Raw genomic sequence first — 25,178 nt, forward strand, 5'->3', positions numbered from 1 at the left:
TCTTATCTCATTTTAGAAAAATTGAACCAAGACAAAGAACAGCAAGTTTGGGAGGAAAAAAGGCTGCCTTCTGACACTCTCACAGCTGACACTCCCTTCACGGGCTCAGGGGCTTGGGCCTCATGACAAACCCAAAATTCTGGCCATTTTATTCAAATGGGAAGAATAACCAAAAGTCGGCCTAATTCACCTGTCAGGAGGGAGGTGAGATGGCTGGCCAAGCTCCCTAATCAAACAGGCTTTCTTGGAAATATGCAAGAAACAAAGGAGCTGTTAGTCAGTGTGGAAAAGAAAGCCTGCCAGGGAATTTTAATCTCCCTCAGCAAGGCTAATTCAAAAGCAAAGCCCACTTCACCTCACCATCACTCACTCAATAGCTCAGGGAGCTTAGGCTAAACTTCTGAAAACTAACATCAAAATCACATGTCAATAGGAAGCCCCCTCAATTTCTGAGATAATATTAGGGATAGTAACAACAATAATGGCATCTGACACATTAAGCACTTAATATGTGCTAGGGATGGGGCTAAGTGCTTACCACACATTATTTCCAATAATCTGAGCATCATTTTCCAGATAAGAAAATGAGGTCACAGAAGTTAGTAATTTACCAAATGTCATAGGGCTAAAGGCAGAGGAGCCACAGACAGGCTGGCTCCAGGGTCCACACTTTTGATCACTATACTATACTAACTCTTAAATTCTATGCAGAAACAAAAAGATTTGAGAATACACAACAAATAATGCTAACAGTTTTTACTACTCAATGATTTCTATTTTATTCTGTTGTTTTTCTGTGTTTTCTTTTTTCCATTATAAACATATGTTGCTTCTATAAAGAAAACATTTATATATTTGTAAAGGTACAAAAGCCTCATACTTTTTGCTGTTTCTTTTTTAATGTATTAAAAAACAACCACCTTTGCATTAGTGACTTTTATTTTTTACTTATACTTTTTTATATTTCACAAATTTTCAACAGTAAATGTCTTGTTGTAATCAGGAAAACATTAATATTTTAAGCCTCATGCTTTTTGTTGCTTCTTTTTTAATGTATTGAAAAATAACTACCTTTGCATTGATGCCTTTTCATTTTATTTATACTTTTAAATTTTCACAAATTTTCAAAAGTAAATGTTTTTTTGTTGTAATCAGGAAAACATTATTTTAAGTGGTTTAAAATTATTTTGCCTAGGAAAAACATCATCTATCATCTCTCTATCTTCACACCCCCGATCTCAGGTATGTGAGAGGTATCCGTGAAATTTCTCTAAACAACAAAGAGGTTCAGTTTGTTTGCCTAATTCACTTATTCTATCTGTGGGTACCTATCATGTGCTAGGTGTGAGGCCCTGCAGGAGACAGACACCACAAAAGACACTATCCATGATCACAGAGAATAGTTATGATGCAGTGCTGAGAACCTAGGGACAGACTGAATATAAAGTCCATTCTCATACGGCATGCTAAGCAGTTATTAGAAAAGAAAGTTATCTCCAAACCTGAAAAGATTAATGATTATCTCGATATGTTAAAGGAAAATATACTGTAGTACTGTTTACAGTATAATCCCAAGGAAACCTAAACCAATAAACAACAACCCAAGAAATATGAAACTCTTCAACTACATTTATGAGCAAAATAAAAATGGAAAGATACACAAATGTTTAACACAACTTACCACTGAGGGGATAGGATTGAAAGTTGGTGGGGTAAAATGATTAGCTTTCTCTTCATACTCCTCTGATTGAATGGGCTACCAATGAGCATGAATTATTCTTGTAAAAAAAATCTTAAAAGTATAATCAGTCCCCCAAATCTCTAATGGATACTATATAAAATTTACCACAAAGAGTTGATTTGGCTTAACACTAGAAAATCAATCTAAATAATTAAGACAGAGGAAGAAGAATCTCCATGAGCTTTGGGATCAGGAGTTCTCAGGCCAATTCTGTTGATTCCAGTGTGTCCCTGTGCAAGTTACTTCAACTTTCTAAATTTCATTCTATAAAATGGAGATGCTAATACCAACTTTACAGGGCTTTTTTTCAGAATCATACTAATAATTAATATCTCACACTGACTAAGGGCTTCCTATTTGCCAGGTGCTGTGCTATGTGCTTTACACAAATTAATTTAATCCTCAGAACAGCTTTAAGAGGTAGGCTCTATTATCACCTCCATTTCATAGATGAGAGAACTGAAGCCCACAGAACTTGCCCAAGTTCATTATCACACCTCAGTCTCCCTTCTCCCCCCCCCTCACTCACACACACACACACACACACACACACACACACACACACCCAACACATACACACACACACAACACACACACACAACACACACACACACACACACACACACAGGATATGAGCCTGGAGAATCTGATTCCTGAGTCCATATTCTTAACTAAACTACATTGAGATATTTGTGAAAGAGCTACTCTGGTTGTAAAGTCCCATACACCTGAAGGAATTCTTATTAGTAGAGAAGGAAAAGGTAAGAAATACATGTAAAATCTAAACATTATAAGGGCTAAAATATGTGACAGAGGCAGTGTCACAGGGTGTCTTCTGACAATTTGCTTATAAATAACAGAGTCTATATATACAACTGGAATTCATGATTTTCCATCCTATTCTTCAGAATTTCAATGATGAGTTGATTGTTTCCTACTGGCCAAGGCATTTCCTTAGCTTGAACTGCCTCTTTCCTCTGCGATGTACATGCACATTCTAATCCCCTTTCAAGGCTCAGTTCAGGCTTTATTTTTCCATGAAGCCTTTCTGGTCCATTTAATGATCACTCTAGGAGGTAGTATGCTAGAGTGCAAAGAGCACAGGTTTAGCTTTAGCATTTACAAACCATGTAACTCTGAACAAGTCATTTAAGGTCTCTGAACCTGTTATTTCATATGTAAAATAGAGTCCTTGTGAGAATGAAATAATATCTAAATTATCTGGCACGTATTTGGTGCTCTATAAATGCTAATACTAATCCTCTTCCCATTTCTTAGAACTCTGGAACAATTGCAATTTAGCCATTAAGCCTGAATTACCTTGTGATTTTCCTTTTGCACAACTTTGACTCTAATATCGCCATATCTCTCCAGGCATTTATGCCTTATATTTCTAACTGCAAGTTCCTTGGGGGGCAGAAAAATACTCTGCCTACTTCTACATACCCTGCAGCATTTAACACAATACTTGATAGAGAAAAATGCACAATAAAAATCTGTGTATTCAAATTCATGGCACGCATAGCCTTTACCTGGGCCACTCCACTCCCTTTATGACTTTGGGGACAAGGGAAATAGACATGAACATGAAGCCTATGCTGCTTTTTGTGTTGTAATAAAATCATTTGTTTCTGAAAAAAAAAATGTATTGACTGGTGTGATGGGGCTGAATTCATGGAGAATGCAAGACTCTTAAAGATCAATCTTAAGATAAGGTAGCAACTACACATTCCAGGGTAGTCCCCATAATTTGGTTTGGACCAGGAACTCCAGACTCTTCTCAACCCTCTACAAACTCACATACTTTGCACTCATTTGACCAGAAAAGTACTGGCCTTTTTAGGTTGAGACACAATTTTGCCCAGATGAATTCTTCAGAAAGCTAAGGGCTGTTTTAAAACCAAACTTTTTGTGTTTTAAGTACTCTCAGGAAAGCAAAGAAACATTCTGTCCCTAGTTCAGGTTCGAATTTCAAACTATAACTTTTTTAAATAGCTCAATTTCCCAGTCACAGAAATAACTTTTCTAGGTCAATTAGCACATTTCAATGTGCCAATTAGCAAGACTGGGATTCTCAAGCCTATTTGTATTGGTGACAGCAAAGTTTCCTAAGCAGCACAAGGTGTGCCAGCGGTAAAGTTGTATTCCAAGAACATTGAGGTGATTGTGGGTGGTGAGTAGCCTCCCAAGTAATGAAGATCATTACTAACCTCTTTCACTCAATCTGAGAGTTCAAAACATTCAAAAGAACCACCTAAGAAAAAAAGTACTGGGTAAAAGGGGAGGTGTGGTAAAGAAGGGACAAAAGAACTAATAATAGATCAGCATGGATACACAAGAATGGGCAATTTTAATAATGAGATAATAATGTACTCTAGGCTTTCAGCCTGTTAGAAGAAAGAAGCTTGATGAAAAAAAAAATCATTATCATTCTTTTCATTACTATTGTAGTAGATAGCTGCAAACACAACTAAAAGCCACACTAGTCTTTGGTTTGGGAAGGGAGCTGATCAAGTGTCTTAAGTTTCTTTTCTGTTTCCAATCTCCCTTGCTCAAAACACTCTGCATTCAGAAAAAACTTCCACGGGCCACAGAGGGCAAAATAAACAGGGATGGGGATGGAGGTTGGGCACAATGCTTCATTCTGAGGGCCATATCACCAGCTTTGCAAAGTAAGAGCAGTAATTGAAAAGCTAATATGTAACCAGGCTCCCCAGGCACCCTACTTAGCTTCCACTTCTTCGCTTTCATTTTCCAGAAGGTGGTTTAGCCTGAAATGGATGTTGTTCTTTGCAAAGTCACAGGCATAAAAAAGCAACCCGGCATTACCATAGACCAAAAAGCCACTGGCTATAACAAACAGCTTACAAATTAGGCAGCACATCTATTCTCCAAGCACTGGACTACTTACAGCTTGAGCAGGGGTATCTTAATATGAGATCCATGAATGAGCTTGTAAGGAGAAAGGCAGGAGGTGGCAGTCCGAGTGTCCCTAGTGAAACTATGCAAATTGTGTTTGTGTATTTATCTAGGAAGAGTCTCTATGGTCCTCTTCAGCTAGCTTCTCAAAGAAGCCTATGACCTAATTATTTCAGATGGAGTGAAGCTAAGAAACATCTCCAGCACCTTGACTCATTAACATTCAAAACTCACCCTAAATTTCAGTCAGACAACACAAAAAGAGCTCTGAAGTCTGAATCAGGAGACCTGAGTTCTGGAGGCACCCACTTTGGCTTCTTAAGCAAGTCTTTTATCCTTCTAAATTCCCTCTCTAAGATGTAAGGTTAGACAAGACAAGCTTTTAGCTCCTTACTCATCTAAGAATCAATAGTTTCATGGTACGTGTCCCCTCCTTTCCTCTAAGAAAAAAAAAAATTTGCCCCTAAGATGCTTCATTTGAAGCAAGAAAGAGACCTTCTCCAGAATTCTGGCAGTAAAGAGCACTTACTTGTAATAAGGGCCATCGAAATACACATTTCTTCTTCTATGGTATCAGCTACTAAGATGGAGAATCAGGAGGAACTGGAACCTGGGCATTCTCTAGCTGGTGCCAATGAATCACAGGACAGAGTGAAACACATGGTAATTCACTGATGACCCCCAATCCTTTAGCTGACTATGGCAAATTCCTTCAACCCTCTTGCCTCTCTCTGTATTTATATATGAGAGTGTATGTTTGGCTGTGTTCTGGCACACACTAATTAGTCTATTTTATTTTCCTTGCTTCCTCATTACTGCTAATGAGCAAAGAAAAAAAGGATTAAAAATATAAAGGGCCAAGGAGGAAGGGCAAAAGTCAAAGGCTGGCTTCCTGCCTAATTGCTAATTGGGTCATCAGGCTTAAGAAAGAATTGCCTATCTTCCTGTATCTTATTTTAAGTCAATCTAAGCTCAACTAAGGGGTTGCAAAATAAAAGTCCTGAAGGACAAAAGTAGCCCAGGGAGTGGGGTCCAAACCATTTAAAATAACCAGACCAAAGGCGATTGCCAAGACATGTGTCCAGCACCGTGAGCTTTTCTCAGGTTCATTTTAGAAAAACACCAAACTTATTTACCAGAATGATTAAAATTGCTAGTTAAGGGAAAGCTCATTAATGAAGTTTTGATGTTAAGAAACATTACTTTAGGGGGGATCCAAGATGGCGGCCGACAGGATGACAGGCTGCAAGATAGTGTGTGAGTGAGAGAGCGAAAGGAGAGTGGGTGGACATGCGGGGGGAGTGTGTGTATTTGTGAGTGAGGGACAGACAGTTGGGGACTGGCGGACCAGGCTCCCCTGGCCGGGCAGCCTCTACTATTGCTGGAATCTCTCCCAGAACAGTCCGCTCTGCCGCAGAGACCATGCCATCTCTAAGGGGAGAGCAGCTTTGATAGGAAGCCCAGCCTTATCTTCAACTGAGGAGACCTTGGATACCTCCTGGGACTCTACAACCACATTGCTATGAACCCACTAACACCAAGACTCCAGCCTCCCCAGCTGCAGGTGCCTATAAAGTTTGTCCAGGGGAATACAAAGCAGCACTGAATACGCAGAAGGGCCCTGTGCAGTCTCACAGAGCAGATAAGAAGGAACAGCTGAATTGAACAACAGCTGGAATTGGTTAATTAAACAAAGCTGGTAAGGCAATCTGTGGACAGAAAGGTCAGAGATTGCCTAGGTAAGATCTGGGATCCAGGCTGGAGGGAGAAACACGCCCAGTAGGGACTAGAGCAGCCGTGGGCAAAGTACGGCCCGCGGGCCAGATCCAGCCCGTTCGGCTGTTCTATCCGGCCCGCGGAGCCGAAAGAGCGGAGAGTTCTCTTGCTCTCCCCTCCGCTCCTTCACCAGCAGCAGTGTTAACATGTATTAGTTCACACAAACACTCCATCCATGCTTTTGTTCCGGCCCTCCGGTCCAGTTTAAGAACCCATTGTGGCCCTTGAGTCAAAAAGTTTGCCCACCCCTGGACTAGAGTCTCAGAGGGGGACTAGAGTCTCAGAGGGAGACTGTGCTCCACCAAATCTGCAGCCCTTGGGGTCAGTGTAGCCCTCAAATGTGGAAGGGGGTCCACAGGGCTTCTGGCAGAGGGGACTCTAGATATAAGACCACAGCCATGGGAAACTGTGCCCAGAAACGCAGCCTGAAGTTCTTTACCAGCCGCACAGTGCCAGGGGAAAAAGATACGAGTCGGCATGGTTTCTTTCTCCCCCCCCCCCCCCACTTTTTATTTTGGTTGCTAAGTCCAGTACATAGGATCTTCCAATTAAAAACACTCACCGAAGACTCAGGAGAAAATAGTTTTTGTGGAAACTGGGGATCAGAATAAGGATAGATGAGCAGGAAACCAGCTCTGGGTCAGTCCGTCACTCCAACCCAGTATTAAGTAGTGCAGGGAAAGAAGAATCTAAACACTGGATAGAGGAGCCATTTAGCCCCGGAAATTACAACAGAAACACTGCCACCCAGGGGTTGTGTCAGAAATTGACTCTTGCCCTAGCCGGTTTGGCTCAGTGGATAGAGCATCGGCCTGCAGACTGAAGGGTCCCAGGTTCAATTCCGGCCAAGGCCACAGGCCTGGGTTGCAGGCTCGATCCCCAGTAGGGGGCGTGCAGGAGGCAGCCAATCAATGATTCTCTCTCATCATTGATGTTTCTATCTCTCTCTCCCTCTTCCTTCCTCTCTGAAATCAATAAAAATATATTTAAAAATATATATTAATTATAGGCATTTCAATATGTATTTCTAAGACATAAGAAGGACTCTTGTTTAAAACAAAAAAAGAAAGAAAGAAATTGACTCTTGTGTAAATATAACCAAAGGCAGGCAGAGAAACAAAGTGAGCAGAGAGATCCCACCTGCTTGAAAACAAGGTTGTGGCTTATGACACAAGGGAGCGGTGGATCCCAGGGAACTTCAACACTATGCTGACTACCTGACAGGAAAAAGATGTGCCAGGCAGAACAGTAGAGGAAGTGAAGGACCTTCACCACTTCACTTTATTTTTTATCTTTTACTTAAGAAGCTAAAATTATTTTGTCACTTGATTTTAATTTTTATTGTTATATTTTTATTTTTCATTATTATTGTTACTACTATTATTTTACCTTCTTAAGTTTTATTTTATTTTTTCTTTATTCTGGTATGTTCTACATTCTATTTTTCTTTTTCTTTTAGCATTATTTTGTTCTATCTCCATTTTTCTTTTATGCCAACACTCTCTTCCTCATTTTTTCCGTTTTCATCCTGTTTGTCTTACATTGATCCTGCTTTAGTTTTTCTCTATCCTTTCTTTTTACTCCCTGTTAAAAATTGATCTTACTCATATATCCAATTTCCTTTACCCTGCTCCAAGTCCATGCATATTTCTCTCTTCTCTTTATCACTAGCCAATTTATTTCCTTTTCTTTTTTTCCTTTTTCTTTCTTTTTGTCTTGTTGTTGTTGTTTTTTTGACTGTTTGTTACTTTGTTATTGTTTCTTTTTCTTTTTTTCCTCCCTTTTTTGCTTCTGTTTTTCCTCTCCTCGCTTGTTCTCTTCTTCTACTAATAGCTTAATTAATTCCAATCACCAACTCAGGCCTATCTACTCTCTATTCTCCTTTTACAATAATAGTTGAATACATAGATAGGCAGATTAAAGAAAGGGAAAATTTATATATATATATTTTTCTCTCTTTTTTTTTGTATTTTGTTTATTACTTTACTTATACTATACTCATTCTCTTTCTACCTCCTCTATATTGAATTGTGGACATTTCCCCATTCATTCAATTCCTTGACCTTACCTTCTGGAAATAAGCTCTGCCTCCTCAGATTCGGCTGGGTGTTAGTTGTTTGGGTGTCTGTTGTTTGCATTTCTTGGATCAGTTGTTGTTTGTTGTTTTAATTCATCTCAGAGTGTTTGTTGTTTGCATTTTTTGGATTAGCTGTTGGTCTTTTGGAGTTTTATCCCCATATGCATATATTTTCCCCGTTCTTTCTTCTTCCCTTTCTTTTCTCTCTTACATTTTCCCTTTTCTAAGTATTATTTTTGCACTCTTTTCTCTCCCCTAATTCTCTCTTCTCTGGTGGTTACCTTTATTTGGGGTTTTTGGTATCATGAATACATTTGTGTTTGGTGCCCTATGCATTGTGTCTTATCATGTTGTATTTTGTGTCTTTGAGTCAATGCAGGAGAGAGTTACATAACTAGGCTCCCTGAGAGGAGAAAACATGGGGGGAAAAAGAAACAGCTCCCATATGAAAGAAAAGGAATCACTGAAACTGAAAGTAAACAAAATGGAGGCAAGCAATATGTCAGAGAAAGAATTCAGAGCAATGATCATAAGGACGCTAGAAAAGGATGGAAGACAAATTCAACAGTATGTGCAAGAACCAAGAGAAAATGAAGAAGAACAAAGAAGAAATGAAATATGACATCACTGCAATAAAAAACACAATAGAAAGCAGCAACAGTAGACTAGAATAAGTGGAGGACCACATCAGTGAGCTATAAGATAAGGTTCAAAGAAATACCCAAGAAGTAACTGGGGGAAAAAAAAACAACTTAAAAAACAGGAGGAGAACCTAAGGGGATTTTCGGAAAACATAAAACAAAACAACATCTACATGATAGGGGTGCCAGAAGGAAAGGAAACTGAGCAAGGAATAGAAAACCTGTCTGAAGAAATTATGACAGAAAACTTCCCTGATATTGGGAAGAAGAAAAAAGTCACACAAGTCCAAGAAGCTCACAGAGTCCCAAACAAGATGAACCCAAAAAAACCTACACCAGAACACATTATAATTAAATTGGCAAACACCAACGACAAAGTAAAAATGTTAAAGGCTGTCAGAGAGAGACAGAAAGTTCCCTACAAGAGCCCTGACTGGTTTGGCTCAGTGGATATAGCCTTGGCCTGAAGAATGGGGGGTCCTGGGTTCGATTCCAGTCAAGGGCATGTACCTTGGTTGCAGGCACATCCCCAGTAGGAGGTGTTCAGGAGGCAGCTGATGGATGTTTCTCTCTCATTGATGTTTCTAACTCTCTATCCCTCTCCCTTCCTCTCTGTAAAAAAACAATAAAATATATTTAAAAAAAAACAGAAAGTTACCTACAAGAGATCTCCCATCAGACTATCAACTGATTTCTCAACAGAAACACATATGGACAGAAGGGAATGGAATGAAATATACAAAGTCATGCAAAGGAAGGGTCAGAATCCAAGAATACTGTACCCAGCAAGGCTATCAATCAAAGTTGAGGGTGAAATCAGGAGCTTCACAGACAAAAAAAGGACTAAGGGAGTTTACTACCACCAAACCAGCAATGCAAGAAATGCTAAAGGGACTACTGTAAAAAGAAGAAATAGGACGAGAAGAAGGAACACAGGCATAAAGAACAAAAATGGTGACAAACAAATATCTATCAATAATAACCTTTAAAGGATTAAATGCCCCAATCAAAAGACATAGGGTAGCTAAGTGGATAAGGAAACATGACCCATATATCTGCTGTCTACAGGAGACCCACCTCAGAACAAAGGACTCCCACAGACTGATGGTGAAGGGATGGAAAAAGGTTTTTCAGGCAAATGGAAATGAAGAGAAAAAGCTGGGATAGCAATACTTATATCTGGCAAATTAGACCTCAAAATGAAGGCCATAACAAGAGATAAGGAAGGCCACTTCATAATACTAAAGGGAGTGATTCAACAAGAAGATATAACTCTGGTAAACATATATGCACCCAATACAGGAGCACCCAAATACATAAAAAACTTCTGGAGGATATAAAGAGATTGGAGAGATTGACAGCAATACAGTCACAGTAGGGGACTTTAATACCCCACTAATATCACTGGATAAATAAACAAAAATCAGCAAAGAAACATTAATCCTAAATGACTCACTAGATCAGATGGAATTAATTGACATCTTCAGAACATTTCACCCTGAAGCCACAAAATATACATCCTTCTCAAGTGTACATGGGTCATTTTCAAAGATAGACCACATATTGGGACACAGGCAAAGTCTCTTCAAATTCAAGAAAACAGAAAGCATATCATACATCTTCTCAGATTATAATGACATAAAATTAAAAATCAACTACAATAAAAACAATGAAAAAATTCAAACACCTGGAGGTTAAATAGCACGCTCCTAAACAATGACTGGTTTACCAAAGAGATCAAAGCAGAAATAAAAAGCATCATGGCAACAAACGACAATGAAAACACAACAATCCAAAATCTATGGGACACAGTGAAAGCAGTCCTGAGAGGGAAGTTCATAGCTCCACAGGCCTACCTCAGAAAACAAGAAAAAATGGTAATAAATTATCTAACCCTACAACTCAAAGAGTTAGAAAGAGAGCAACAAGAAAAGCCCAGTGTACACAGAAGGAAGGACATAAATATCAGAACAGAAATAAATGACATAGAGACCAATAAAACAATAAAAAGATTAACAAAACCAAGAGCTGGTTCTTTGAAAGGATAAAAAAAGATTGATGAACCTCTAGCAAGACTCACCAAGAAGCAGAGAGGACCCAAATAAAATCAGAAATGAAAGAAGTGAAGTAACAATCCATTCCACAGAAATACAAAGGATTATGAAAAAATACTATGAACAACTCTATTCCAAAAAAATGGACAACCCAGACTAAATGGATATATTCTTAGAAAAATACAATCTCCCAAAACTGAATCAGGATGAATCAAAAAACCTGAATAGGATGATAACTACCGAAGAAATTGAAGAAGTGATCAAAAATATTCCAGTAAACAAAATCCCTGGACCAAACAGCTTTTCAGGGGAGTTCTACCAAGCATTCAAAGACAAACTAAAACCTATCCTCCTCAGACTATTCCAAAAAATTCAAGAGGAAGCAAAACTTCCAAGCTCATTCTACAAAGCCAGCAATACTCTAACTTCAAAACCAGAAAAGACACCACAAAAAAAGAGAACTACAGGCCAATATCCTTGATGAACATAGGTGCTAAAATCCTCAACAAAATTCCAGCAAATCAGATTCAGCATTACATTACAAATATCATACAGCATGACCAAGTGCGATTTATTCCAGGGATGCAAGGATGGTACAATATCCGCAAATCAATAAATGGGATACATCACATAAACAAACTGAGAGACAAAAATCACATAAGCTTATCAATCAATGCAGAAAAAGCACTTGAAAAATCCAAAATCCTTCGTTGATAAAAACTCTCAGCAAAATGGGAACAGATGGTTCATACCTCAACATAATAAAAGCCTTATATGACAAACCTACAGCCAACATCATACTCAATGAGCAAAAACTAAACTCATTTTCCCCGAGAACGGGAAAAAGACAGGGATGCCCACTTTCACCTCTCCTGTTCGATATAGTACTGGAAGTGCTAACCACAGTGATCAGACAAGAAGAAGAAATAAAAGGCATCCAAATTGGAAAAGAAGAAGTAAAACTGTCCTTATTCGCAGATGACATGATACTATACATAGAAAACCCCAAAGACTCCATCAAAAAACTATTAGACCTAATAAATGAATTCAGAAATGTAGCAGGATACAAAATTAACACCCAGAAATCTATGGCCTTTTTATACATCAATAATGAACTAACAGAAAAGAAATGAAAAAAAAAATCCCATTTACCATTGCACCAAAAAAATTTAAGATTCCTGGGAATACACTTAACTAAGGAGTTAAAAAACCTGTACTCGGAAAACTACAGGACATTGAAAAAAGAGATAGAGGAAGACATAAACAGATGGAAGAACATACCATGTTCATGAATTGGTAGAATCAACATCACTATAATTTCCATTCTACCCAAAGCAATCTATAGATTCAGTGCAATCCCCATTAAAATACCAATGGTATACTTCAAAGATCTAGAATATACTCTCCAAAAATTCATCTGGAATAAAAAAGATCCCAAATAGCCACAGCAATCCTGAGAAAGAAGAACAATGTTGGAGGGATCATAATACCACATATCAAGCTATATTACCAAGCCACAGTTCTCAAAACTGCCTGTTACTGGCATAAGAACAGACATATAGACCAATGGAATAGAACAGAGAACCCAGAAATCGACCCAAGCCATTATGCTCAATTAATATTTGACTCAGGAGGCAATACAATGTAGTCAAGACAGTCTCTTCAATAAATTGTGTTGGGAAATTTGGTCAGATACATGCAAAAAAAATGAAACTAGCTCACCAACTTACACAAAACTAAACTCAAAATGGCTAAAGGACTTAAATGTAAGACAGGAAACCATAAAAATCCTACAAGACTCCATAGGCAGCAAAATAGCAGACATGTCATAGCAATACCTTTACAGACACAGCTCCTAGGCCAATGGAGTCTAAGGAGAAAATAAACAAATGGGACTACATCAAAATAAAAAGCTTCTGCACAGCAAAAGAAACCATCAACAAAACAACAAGACAGCCCACTGCATGGGAGAACATATAAGGTGTACCAATTAAAAATGCGAACTTTTTAATCAAAGAAAACACGATAATTTCAAGAGATATATCAAAAGTGCTTTATTCAAAGTAATGTTCATCACTAGCTACACATTTCCCCCATCTTTCAGGTATTTGGTGAATACTGTCCCAATAGTTCTTGTTTTGAGGCAAACCATTCAGAGACCCAATTTTCCACATCTTTGTATGTTTTGAAGTGCTAAAGTATGATGAAATGCCATCGATTGGAAAAAGTGGTAATCTGAAGGAGCAAGGTCTGATGAATACAACGCGTGCATTAATACTTCCCAGGCAAGATATTTTAAAGTGTCTTTAACTGGTTTTGAAATGTGTGATGGTGCGTTATCATGAAGCAAAATTACTTTGTTGTGTCTTCTAGAACATTCTGGTTGTTTCATGATCAAAGTATGGTTCAAATTGATTGTTGTCGGTAGCGATCAGTATTAAAGGTTTCACCTGGTTTTAGAAGCTCATAATACACCACACCTTCCTGATCCCACCAAACACAGAGCATTATCTTCTTTCCGAAGAGATTTGGCCTTGCAGTCGATGTTCATGGATGACCTGGATCAACCCATGATTTTGTGCATTTGGGATTCTCAAAATAAATCCACTTTTCATTGCCAGTCACAACTTGATGCAAAAAAAGACTTTCTTTGGTGCCATCGAAGAAACATTTTACTGATGACTTTTCGGTTTTCCATTTGTCTTTCATTCAGTTGATGTGACACCCATTTGCCTTCCTTTAAAATCTTTCCCATTGCTTGTAAATGACTGGAGATTGTTTGCTGAGCAATCTTTAATCTTTCTGCAAGTTATTTTTGAGTTTGACACGCATCTTCACCCAATAATGCTTGTAATTGTTGGTTTTAAAACTTTTTTGGTTGACCTGGATGTTCTTCATCTTTCACATCGAAATAATCACTTTTAAAGCATTTAAACCAGCGTTCACAAGTATCTTGAGATGGAGCATATTCACCATAAGCTTCCCGAAGTGTACAGTAACTTTCAGCAGCACTTTTCTTCAAAATAAAGCAATGAATTAAAATTTCCCACAAATGCTCTTCTTTTGGCATGAAATTTGACGTTTTTAAGCGTAAAAATATCTATGATGTTAACACGTTCAGAAAATTTGATATATAAAGTTTTGAAGTTCGCTGTCAATACAACAAAATAGCATACATATCAAATCGCATATGTATCAACATATGTGTAACTCCATTTATTGAAAAAAAATCCACATTATTAACTGGTACACCTAGTATTTTCCAATGATATTTTAGATAAGGGTTTAATCTTTAAAATTTAAAGAGAACTCATACAACTTAACGATGAGAAGATAAATGATCCAATAAAAATGGGCAAAGGACCTAAATAGACACTTTTTGAAAGAGGACATACAGAAGGCTGAGAGACATATGAAAACATGCTCAAAGTCACTAATCATCCGAGAGATGCAAATCAAAACAATGAGATACCATCTCACACCTATCTGAATGGCTATCATCAACAAATCAACAAATGACAAGTGCTGGTAAGGATGTGGAGGAAAAGGAACTCTCATACACTGCTGGTGGGAATGCAGACTGGTGCACCCACTGTGGAAGACAGTATGGAGTTTCCTCAAAAAGTTAAAAATGGAACTCCCATTTAACCCAGTAATCCCACTTCTAGGCCTATATCCCAAGAAACCAGAAACACCAATCAGAAAGGATATATGCATCCCTATGTTCATAGCAGCACAATTTACCATAGTGAAGATCTAGAAACAGCCTAAGTGCCCATCAGTAGATGAATGGATTAGAAAACTGTGGTACATCTACACAATGGAATACTATGCTGCTATAAAAAAAGAAGGAATTCTTACCATTTGCAACAGCATGGATGGAACTGGAGAGCATTATGCTAACTGAAATAAGCCAGTCAATGAAAGAAAAATACCACATGATTTCACTCATTTATGGATAATAAAGACCATTATAAACTGATGAAAAAAAATAGATACAGAGGCAGAGCAGCATCGAACAGACTGTCAAACTACAGTGGGAAGGATGGGGAGGGTTGGGGGGCGAGAGGGGGAGTAAGAGATCAACTGAAGGACTTGTATGCATGCACATAAGACACTGGGGGGTAGGGGAGGCTGGGAGAATGTCAAGGGCGGGGGGGAAGGAGACATATGTAATACTCTTTGTAATACTTTAAGCAATAAAACAAAATTTAAATAAAAAAGAACCCCGGCATATATGGTGACTAAAAATGAGTTGACTTGGATGATGGGCAATATATAGATCTTGTAACATAGAAATTTACGCCTGAAACCTGTTTGATCCTATTAACAATGTCACCACAATAAATTTAATAATAAATAAGTAAATAAAGAAAGAAATTATATATGCACCCCTATGTTCATAGCAGCACAACTTTTCACAGCTAAAATATGCAAACAATCTAAGTGCCCATCAGCAGATGAGTGGATTAAAAAACTATGGTACATCTACACCATGGAATAATACACTGCTATAAAAAAGAAGGAACTTTTACCATTTGCAACAGCATGGATAGAACTGGAGAGCATTATGCTAAGCGAAATATGCCAGTCGGAGAATGATAAATATCACATGATCTCACTTATATGTGGGATATAACGATCAACATAATTTGATGAACAAGAATAGATCCAGAGACAAATGGCAGGGGAGGGAGGGGGTTAGAGAGCAACCAAAGGACTTGTATACATGCATATTAGCATAACCGATGGACACAGACACTGGGGCGGGGGGGCTTGCCTGGGGTGGGAATGGCTGGGGAGGGGGGGGTCAAGCAGGGGAAAAAGGAGACATATGTAAAACTTTAGACAATAAATAAAAAAAGACAGCTGAAAGCTAAAAAAAAGTAACATTAGTTTAACATTCTTGATAAGCTTGTTGGCTACAGCTTGACATTTACTTGGAAAGTATTAGGTATTATAACAAATATAGCAAATGTGCCATGAGAGAGGGGAAGAAGGAGAAAGGGAAAAAGGAAAGGAGGGAAGGAGAAGAAAGAAAGGGAGGAGGAGAGAGAAACATTGTTTTCTGTATAGAGTAGGAAAGCTGTTAAGAATTGACTTGTATACCCCCTCCAATTCATATGCTGAAGCCCTAAATCCCTGGTACCTCAGAGTGTGACTATATTTGGAGATAGAGTGAGGCCATCACGGTGGACCCTAGTCCAATCTGACAGGTGTCCTTATAAGAAGAGGAAATTTGGATACAGAGAGAGACACCAAGGGTATGTGTACATAGAGGAAAGACCATATGAAGAGGCAGCAAGAGGGTGGCCCTCTGCAAGCCAAGGAGAGAGGCTTCAGAGGAAAACAACCCTACTAGCACCTTGATCATGGGGATAATAAGAGTACCTTATCTCATAAGTGTATTGTGAAGATTAAATAAACTAGTCAATGGAAAGGACTTAGAATAGTACCAGACACATAGTAAGCACTCAAGTGTCAGCTGCAGTTGTTGTTATTGATGTAAAGAGGGCTAAGGAAACATAAGCAGGCTAAGGGAAGCTATATACCTTTGGTGTAACACAATATTGATTGAATGAAAACATCACCACCAGCATTCTGACTTCAGGTATGTGAATGGGCCTGTTGAAGCCTTTATTTTCAACCTTGCACAATGGGAATCATAACATCTGTTTAATTCTCAGTAGTTCTGCAAGGAGAAGATTTAGGCTTTTCTCAGGGGAAAGGACCCACTAAGAGGAGAGATATAGGTGACCTAATTAGAGGAACCACAGCCACCTCAACTGATGGCAGAGGCTATTTGGCCAAAGTTGTGGGCTAGATGCACTCACATTCAAGATCACTAACTCTATGAATAATTTTCTGGTATGCCATTTGTTCCTTGAATCTGATAGAGCTGCTAAAAAAAATGGAGAAAGGGAGCAGACTTCTCTCTTCCTGACCTGGGAATCTCCTGAGAAAACAGTAGCAGGGTGATTCGAGAGATGGAATAAGATAGAACTGGATACACTTCCCTGTCTTAGCATGTTACCTCCACAGGGAGGGAGTAACTTGAGCTCCAGCACTGCTCCACAAACCTGAGCCAGTAAGAAATGTGTTTTCAATTTGTTTGATTTACACCATTCTTGGGTATTATCCTCTATAGCTCTGAGACCAAGTAAGGAGTTCTAATTCTACAGTTCACCATGAGAAGTCAAGTCAGTCACATAGTATGGGGAAATGCAGAAGGGAGGGCAAAGGTACCTATGTTAGCAGCCTTGCCTGCTGATCCCAGCTAACAGGAGAACATGGAACTTAATGTGCCAGGCCTATTATGACAGAGACAATACAGTAAGTCCTCATTTAACATCTTTGATAGGTTCTGCAACTCTAAGCAAAATTAGGTATAATGAAACCAATTTTGCCATATCCATTCATATAAACAGGAGTTAAGTTCCTACAGCATCTCAAGAAAATGATGTTGTTCAAGGATGTGTTATATGGCCTGCCCTCTTTCACCGTGGTGTTTCCAGCTTCTGGAGGTTGAATGGTCAACCTATAAGGTGCTTTGTGCTCTTTGGAAGAAAGGAGCCAGGCCATATAAGCCACCTGGGGAACCTGTTAAAATGCAGATTTTGATGCAGTGGGTCCTGAAATTTTGCATTTCTAACAAGCAGCAGCCACCTGAAGCTGATCATCAGACCACACTTTGAGTTACACACAAAGTAACTTAGAATTTTTAGTGACACTGATTTTCCAAGACTGGTCTGAGGGCTCATGCAATAAGCATTCCCTGGCATTACCCCAGACCCTCTCTATCAGACTTTCTGGGGATGGGGTCTGCCAAACCTCTTTGTTTTATAAAAAAAATCTTGACCCAAGGATATGTGTTTATTGATTTGAGAGAGTAAGGGAGAGGGAGGGAGGGAGGGAGGGAGGAAGAGAGAGAGAGAGAGAGAGAGAGAGAGAGAGAGAGAGAGAGAGAGAGAGAGAGAAATGAAAGAAACATCTATGTGTGAGAGAAAACATTGATCAGTTGCCTCCCATACACACCCCAACCACTGGGGATTGAACCCACAACCTAGATATGTGCCCTGACCAGAATCAAACCTGATACCTTCTCATGCATGGGACTACACTCCAACCAACTGAGCCACCATCCAGGACTGGCAAACCTCATTTTTCAGCCATTCCTTTAGGTTATTGCTATGGACATTGTTTCAGAACCATTGCACAAAATCAGTGGCTCTAATTGCAGCTCCATGTTAGAAGGGACTTTTTAAAATACTGTACCCAGGCTGCATCACAGGCCAAAAATTCAGAACTGTAATCTGAGGCATTGGGGAAGGAGACAGGGCATCAAAAATTTTTAATTGTTTTATTTGTCAGTTTGTTTTTTTACAGCACCCCTAGGTGAGCCTAGAACATACTGAGAGTTCAAAACCAATGCTTAAATGAATAATTTTCCTTTTAATTTCTATTGATGTATAATATGCATCTAGAAAATTATGACAATCATAAGAATATACATGAGTATTTGTGGAGAGGGAGTGACTAAATTCTCAGAGAGAGTGCGAGTATAATTGTGGTCATAGGATCTGGAGGCTTAAGCTCCCATGTTTGCATGTGTGTGTGCATGCACACGTGTGTATGTATGTGTGTGGGTGCATGTGTGTGTGTAACTCCCTGAATGTCAGTTTCTTTCTTTGTGACAAAAGGCTATAATACTTGCTCTATCTAAATTACACAACTGTTATGTGAAAATACCTTGTAAACTATGTTATCTAAAGAGGAAAAATTATCATCTTGAGATTTAAACTGTGATCTTAATGCATGAGGCAAACTTAAATCATGCAAATGAAAAGCAAAAGGAAGAATTTATCAGTGATTTCTTCCCTGTGCTTTCTAACATTGCCTACTAATCCCTCTGCATTCCCACATGTGGGACTCTGAGGATGCGGCCCTGCTACCCAGCTCTGTAGCTCTAGCTTCTCTCTCTGCTGGTTTATCACTCAGCTTCCTGCCACAGTGGGATTCTACCTGCTGGCCACAGAGGATGTGTGTGGCTCAGACTTCCCTGTGGGTTTGGACGAATGTGGAAGGAATCTAATTCTTGCCCAACGGGGTCCTAGGCAAAGCAGATGGGCTTTAAAACTTCCCAGCAGATTATCTTGGTTCAATGTGACTGAGTTCACACTAGAGACCCTTAGAAACATCTGGAAGCCTCTGTTTAATGGGTGGGGTCCCCAGTCTCCCTTCTCTCTACCAAATCTCTCCAAAAGCTTCTGTAGGCTTTTTGGTCTGTCCTGATTCTGGCCTAAACCACTACTGCAAGCCTCAGAGTTCCACAAAATGCTCCTATTTCCATCATGTCCCACTGATCCATACAGGGCTACATCAAATCTCAAAATTACTAGTAAATAGAGTTGATCCTTTAACAACACAGGGGTTAGGGATGTGACGCCCCCCATGCAGTCAAAAAATCCATGTATAACGTTTGACTCCCCCAAAACTTAACTAATAGCCTACTGAAGCCTAACCAATAACATAAAGTCAATTAACACATATTGTGTATGTTTTATGTATAAAATATTGTTTTCTTACCATAAAGTAAGCTAGAGAAAAGAAAATGTTATTAAAATCATAAGGACAAGAAAATACATGTACAGTACTGTATGTTATTTATTTTTAAAAATCAACATATAACTGGACCTGCACAGTTCAAACCTATGTTATTGAAAGGTAAAGTATATGTAGATATTATTTTAACACTCACATGTGCACATGAGCTAAGGATGAGGACAAGCAATGCAAAATGAAGTAGTAAGCAAATGCTGCTTTGTATGTTGCTCGCATGCTCCTAGAAGAAACTACTTACCAGCCGGGTATTTACCACAGGAAACAGCAAGGCCAGAAGAGCTCCATTCAACATGTGCATCTGTAGCCTGGAGGAGAAGAAAAGTAAAGTCTAGGTCACATATAGACTCTGATGGAGAGGCAGACAGGCTATGCCACACCATATGGGAGAGAATGTAAACAATGGCTGTCCATGTAAAAGAGCATTGGAGTTGGCACATGTGCACTATAAATGAGAAGCTGCATATTTTGTATTAACTGAAATGTTCTAAAGAGCATCATCACTGCCTCAAAATCCCCCAAACACATTTGGAACAAACTTTGGTTACAATACTTCATTACATGTTGAGCTCTGATCTCCCAAATCATCCAGTCAGCCCCAATCTATGGCTTCAACTACTGCAGCTCAGAAAACATTAGAAAGGGAAGCTGCAGTGTCCAAGTGCTCTGTTATTACAGTAGAGACCTATTTCTTATAACAGAGTTGCTTATTTATGGGACTATGTCCAATCCTTTTCCCCAAATGGCAACCTGGACATAAAAAAGCCAGTACAACCCAGAGGGCCGACTGCAGTGCTTTGCAAACTGTTCCCCCGCCTTCTTAGAAATGCTTTTAGGGGCTGCTACAGAAGGTGGTGAGGGCAGAAGTGGCAGCCTTCCAGCCTTCCTTTGATCTATTTTATATATTGGTATATGTGACTTCAAAGGAAGGGATGGCAGGGAGAAGGTGGTCACTTCAGCATCGTGTAGTGATACTGCTTCCCAATAACAAACTTGTTAAAACACACACTAGAAATCCCTTATAATTCAAGAACAACCACATCAGAAACAAACTATACTTGCAAAGGGCTCGGAAGACAGATTTAAATAGCTTTCTCTATGATTACAAGCAAATGGTCCTTTACTACTAAGAGAGAAGTAAAGAATGACAGTCTGTTCTTCCTAAAGAAAAACTGATTTGATGAGTCACACATAACCACCGCTGAGTCAACATGCCTCCTAGATTTCAAGTCTCTCCCTCCCCCTCTCCCTCTCTCACTCCCTTCATCTCTTACACACACACACTAACACAGCGGCCCTGAGATACCAGAATTTCTCCTATACCAGGAATATAAAAGCAGTCCATACCTTGAAGACCCCTAGGACATTAACTCTTCTCTTGGAGCTCACAGATGTGTGCCTAAGATTAACAGAAGTTAAAAGTAGACCCAAGGGAATAACACAGAAACCCCAAGCCTACTTTTCATTTCTCCCAGTGTGTTTCTTAACTGCTGTTCTTGTTGCCAAAGCCAAAATGACAGTGATGATGCACACTTAACATATTCTAGGAAAGTATCTAATTAACTCTTTACATAAACATCATTGCTTAATTTTTACAGCAATCTCATGCGATTGCTGTAAAAATTTTCACAGCAATCTCTTTTCCCATTTTGTTGATGAGAAAACCAGATTCAAAGACGCAAAGTGACCTGGTAAACAACACACTTAAGGGCCAAGATTCAAACCCAGGTTTATCTGACTCCAGTCTCCAAACTCTTATATCCCTCTCGCTGCTTTCTATCAGAACCTTCCTGTACCATCCCTTGCAAAAATGACCTCTGGCAGAGAGTTGGGGATGCTCCTTTTTCCTTTTGGCTTCAGGGGTTCTGTTCTCTCTGCCACCTCCAACATCCACTGTCCAAGGTTTAATATGCTTCCAGGGAATGACCAAGAAGAGAATGCTCCTAAGTCATGGCAGGCTATCACAGTCCTATAGTTCACCAGGACTTGGCTTGGTCCATCAAAGGGAGGAAGCACACCAATACAATGCCACTCCTAACTCCCAAGGCTGGCCAGGTCACAATGCTTTTACAACAGGGTCATAGGGATACTGCATGCTCTGAGAAACTGACTGCTGAAAACTCTGGCTCAAGCCTCAGTGCCCAGACCAGGGGTCATTGCCAGCCATCCTAGGCCTCAGGTGAAGTAGAGTCTGGCCTAAGTCTTCCCCTCCTATGTGACAGACACAGCATAACACTCTGTATAATGTACTCAGCATAAGGGACAGTGGTGCCAGTCTGCCATTTGCCTTAAATGCTGGCATTTACAAAAGGCCAATTAGAAATTGGGGAACCAAATGTTGAATCTTGAGGATGATTAAACTGGATTGTGGAAGGCCAAAGATAAAGAAGATAAAACCAACATCAAGATTTAAAAAACTGATAAGCCCTAACCAGTTTGGCTCACTGGATAGAGCATCGGGCTGGGGACTGAAGGGTCCCAGGTTCCATTCTGGTCAAGGGCATGTACTTTGGTTGCGGGCACATCCCCAGTGGGGAGTGTGCAGGAGGCAGCTGATCGATGTTTCTCTCTCATCAATGTTTCTAACTCTCTATCCCTCCCCCTTCCTCTCTGTAAAAAATCAATAAAATATATATATATAAAAAAATAATAAAAAACTGATAAATTTCCTAGATATAGACAGGATTTGTTCTGAGTCCTCAAAATTCAGTTTCACAAGTTACATACATGCTAAAGAATTATACAAAACACATAAAAAGATCTTGCATATCAATAATTACAAAAATACCTAACATGTATTGAACATTTCAATATGCCAATCACTGGGCTAATTATTCAAATGCATCAATCATCTAATTTAATCCTCACAGGTTTTATTATAATTATCTTCTTCAATTGCATAGCTGAGATAACCAAAGTACTAAGTGATTAAGTGACTTGCCCAAGATCATACACAGGTTTCCTCAAGTTTCAAGCTTATGCTTTGGCCACTGTACCCTGCTTCAAATCCATAACATGATCATTACACATGTTCAGTGTGTGTGTGTGTGTGTGTGTGTGAGAGAGAGAGAGAGAGAGAGAGAGAGAGAGAGAGAGAGAGAGAGAGAGAGAGAATGAGTGAGAGTGTTAGACTACAAGCCACGTAGGAAAAAATTCTGGGCAGGGAGGGTCATGCTGAAAGACACTAGAACCCCTTGTGTCTTTTGTGGTAAAACTGTCCCAATTACACAGTGCAAATGCCCCCTACTGACCCAGGGCACAGTCTAACAGGTAAGCAACTAACCACATCAGAGGACAAGGCTTTTGATTTCACTTTACACCCACCTCCAGCCTGACACCCACATTTCTACTAGGTATGACAAATGGATAATGGGCCACTAGAAGGTCCTGTGAGAGTTTCCTCATTTGCACAATGGAAACGTAATAGTACCAACTCCAGCCGAGACCGGTTTGGCTCAGTGGATAGAGCGTCGGCCTGCGGACTGAAAGGTCCCAGGTTCGATTCCGGTCAGGGGCATGTACCTGGGTTGCGGGCATATCCCCAGTGGGAGATGTGCAGGAGGCAGCTGATCGATGTTTCTCTCTCATCGATGTTTCTAACTCTCTATCTCTCTCCCTTCCTCTCTGTAAAAACTCAATAAAATATATTTAAAAAAAATAGTACCAACTCCAGATTATTATAAAGAGTCAATATGTATAAAGTACTCAGAAAAGTACATGGTACATAGTAAGACACATGGTACATAGTAAGATACATGGTATAGTAAGACAGAGTAACTTACTGGCCTAGTGACTCTGAACAAGTCACTTAAAATATGTGTGTCAGTTTCCTCAATATTAAAATAGGTCTAATAATAGTACCTGGCTGAAATGGTTGCTGGGAGAATTTAATGAGATATGGTTACATAAAGTGATCAACCTAGTGGCTAGGCATAATATGCATTTAATACATGATAGCTATTATTATCTTTAATAAAGTAATGCAAACAAATGTCACATTATTATTCATAACCACAAATAAGCTGTCAAAGCCTTCTTGTGATTATTTATATTTCACTTTAGCACTTGATTACAACCAAGAACCAAAAGATATGGAATACATGACAAACTGTACAAGTGGCTACAAAGGCAAATCCATAGAGAAGAATTCTCAAAGGAAATTATATAATCCTAGAGGCCCGGTGCACGCTGTGCACTGGTGAGGTCCCTCGGCCTGGCCTGCAGGGATCAGCCTGGCCTGCGGGGATCGGGCTGAAACCGGCTCTCCGACATCCCCGAGGGGTCTTAGATTGTGAGAGGGCGGTTCTCAGGTGACGCACCCTGGAATCGGGCTCCCTCCTCTCTGGGTCCAGGGTGCAGGTGTAGCAGATTCAGGGCCGAAAGTATCCCAGCAGCAACCTAACTCATGGCTGATTCCACGAGGAATCGGGCTCCCTCCTCTACTGGCTGGAGCATCTGCCCCCTGGTGGTCATTGCGTGTCATAGCTACCAGGCGAACAGTCAAACAGTAGGATGGTTGCTTAGGCTTTTATATATGTAGATTATGAACTGCACAAAAATAAAATACAACATATCAAAAAGGATAAAATACTTAATAATTACATTAGAAAAAAAGGAATGGTCTCAAATCAGGAACCCAAACTTCCACCTTAAGAATCCACAAGAAAAGACCAAATAAGCCCAAAGCAAGCAGAAGAAATGAAATAAAGATAAGGATGAAACAAATGAAATTAAAAACAAAAACAATAGAGAGTATCAATAAAACAAAAAGTTTGTCTTTAAAAAAATCAAAAAAATTAATAAAACTCTAGACAGAATAACATGAATAAAAAGAGAGAAGAAATAAAGTACCAATATCAGAAGGGAACGAAGGGATATCACTACAGACCCCCAGGAAATTAAAGGAATAATAAGTGGGATACTATGAAGATTTCTATGCACATAAAATTTGAGAACTTAGATAAAATGGAAAATTTCCACTGAAACCACAAATTACCAAAACTCATGATCGATAAAGTAGATAACCCGATTACAGAAATTACAGAAATTGAATTCATACTTAAAATCTTCTAAATAAGAAATCCACAGACCTAGATGGTTTCAGTGATCAATTCTATCAAATATGTATAAAATGTCCAGGAAAGAAAAGAGAGGGAAACATTTCTCAACTCCTTTTATGAGATTATTATTAACCAGATACCAAAACCACACATAGAATGTACCAACAAAGGAGGGGCAGAAAGAAAACTAAGACTAATCTAATATCCTTCATGAATGCAGACACAAAAATCCTCAATAAAATGTTAAGTATAATAAAATATAAAAATAATAAATATTTGATCACCATGTGG

The 25,178-nt window shown here is 39.2% G+C and overlaps 1 protein-coding gene across 13 annotated transcripts in view; it reads right to left on the reverse strand.

Moving 5' to 3' along the window:
• The window catches only part of TMEM164 (transmembrane protein 164), a 217,019-nt gene that overhangs the window by 71,397 nt on the left and 120,444 nt on the right, over window positions 1-25,178 (reverse strand). For all 13 annotated transcript variants that reach the window (XM_059679725.1, XM_059679718.1, XM_059679731.1 and 10 more), the window contains one exon: window positions 20,069-20,135. In XM_059679725.1, the coding sequence (XP_059535708.1) occupies window positions 20,069-20,128 (60 nt within the window). In that variant the 5' untranslated portion in view covers window positions 20,129-20,135. The remainder of the gene's footprint in view (window positions 1-20,068; window positions 20,136-25,178) is intronic.

Source organism: Myotis daubentonii, chromosome X, assembly GCF_963259705.1.
Source record: "Myotis daubentonii chromosome X, mMyoDau2.1, whole genome shotgun sequence".
Classification (NCBI taxonomy): domain Eukaryota; kingdom Metazoa; phylum Chordata; class Mammalia; order Chiroptera; family Vespertilionidae; genus Myotis; species Myotis daubentonii.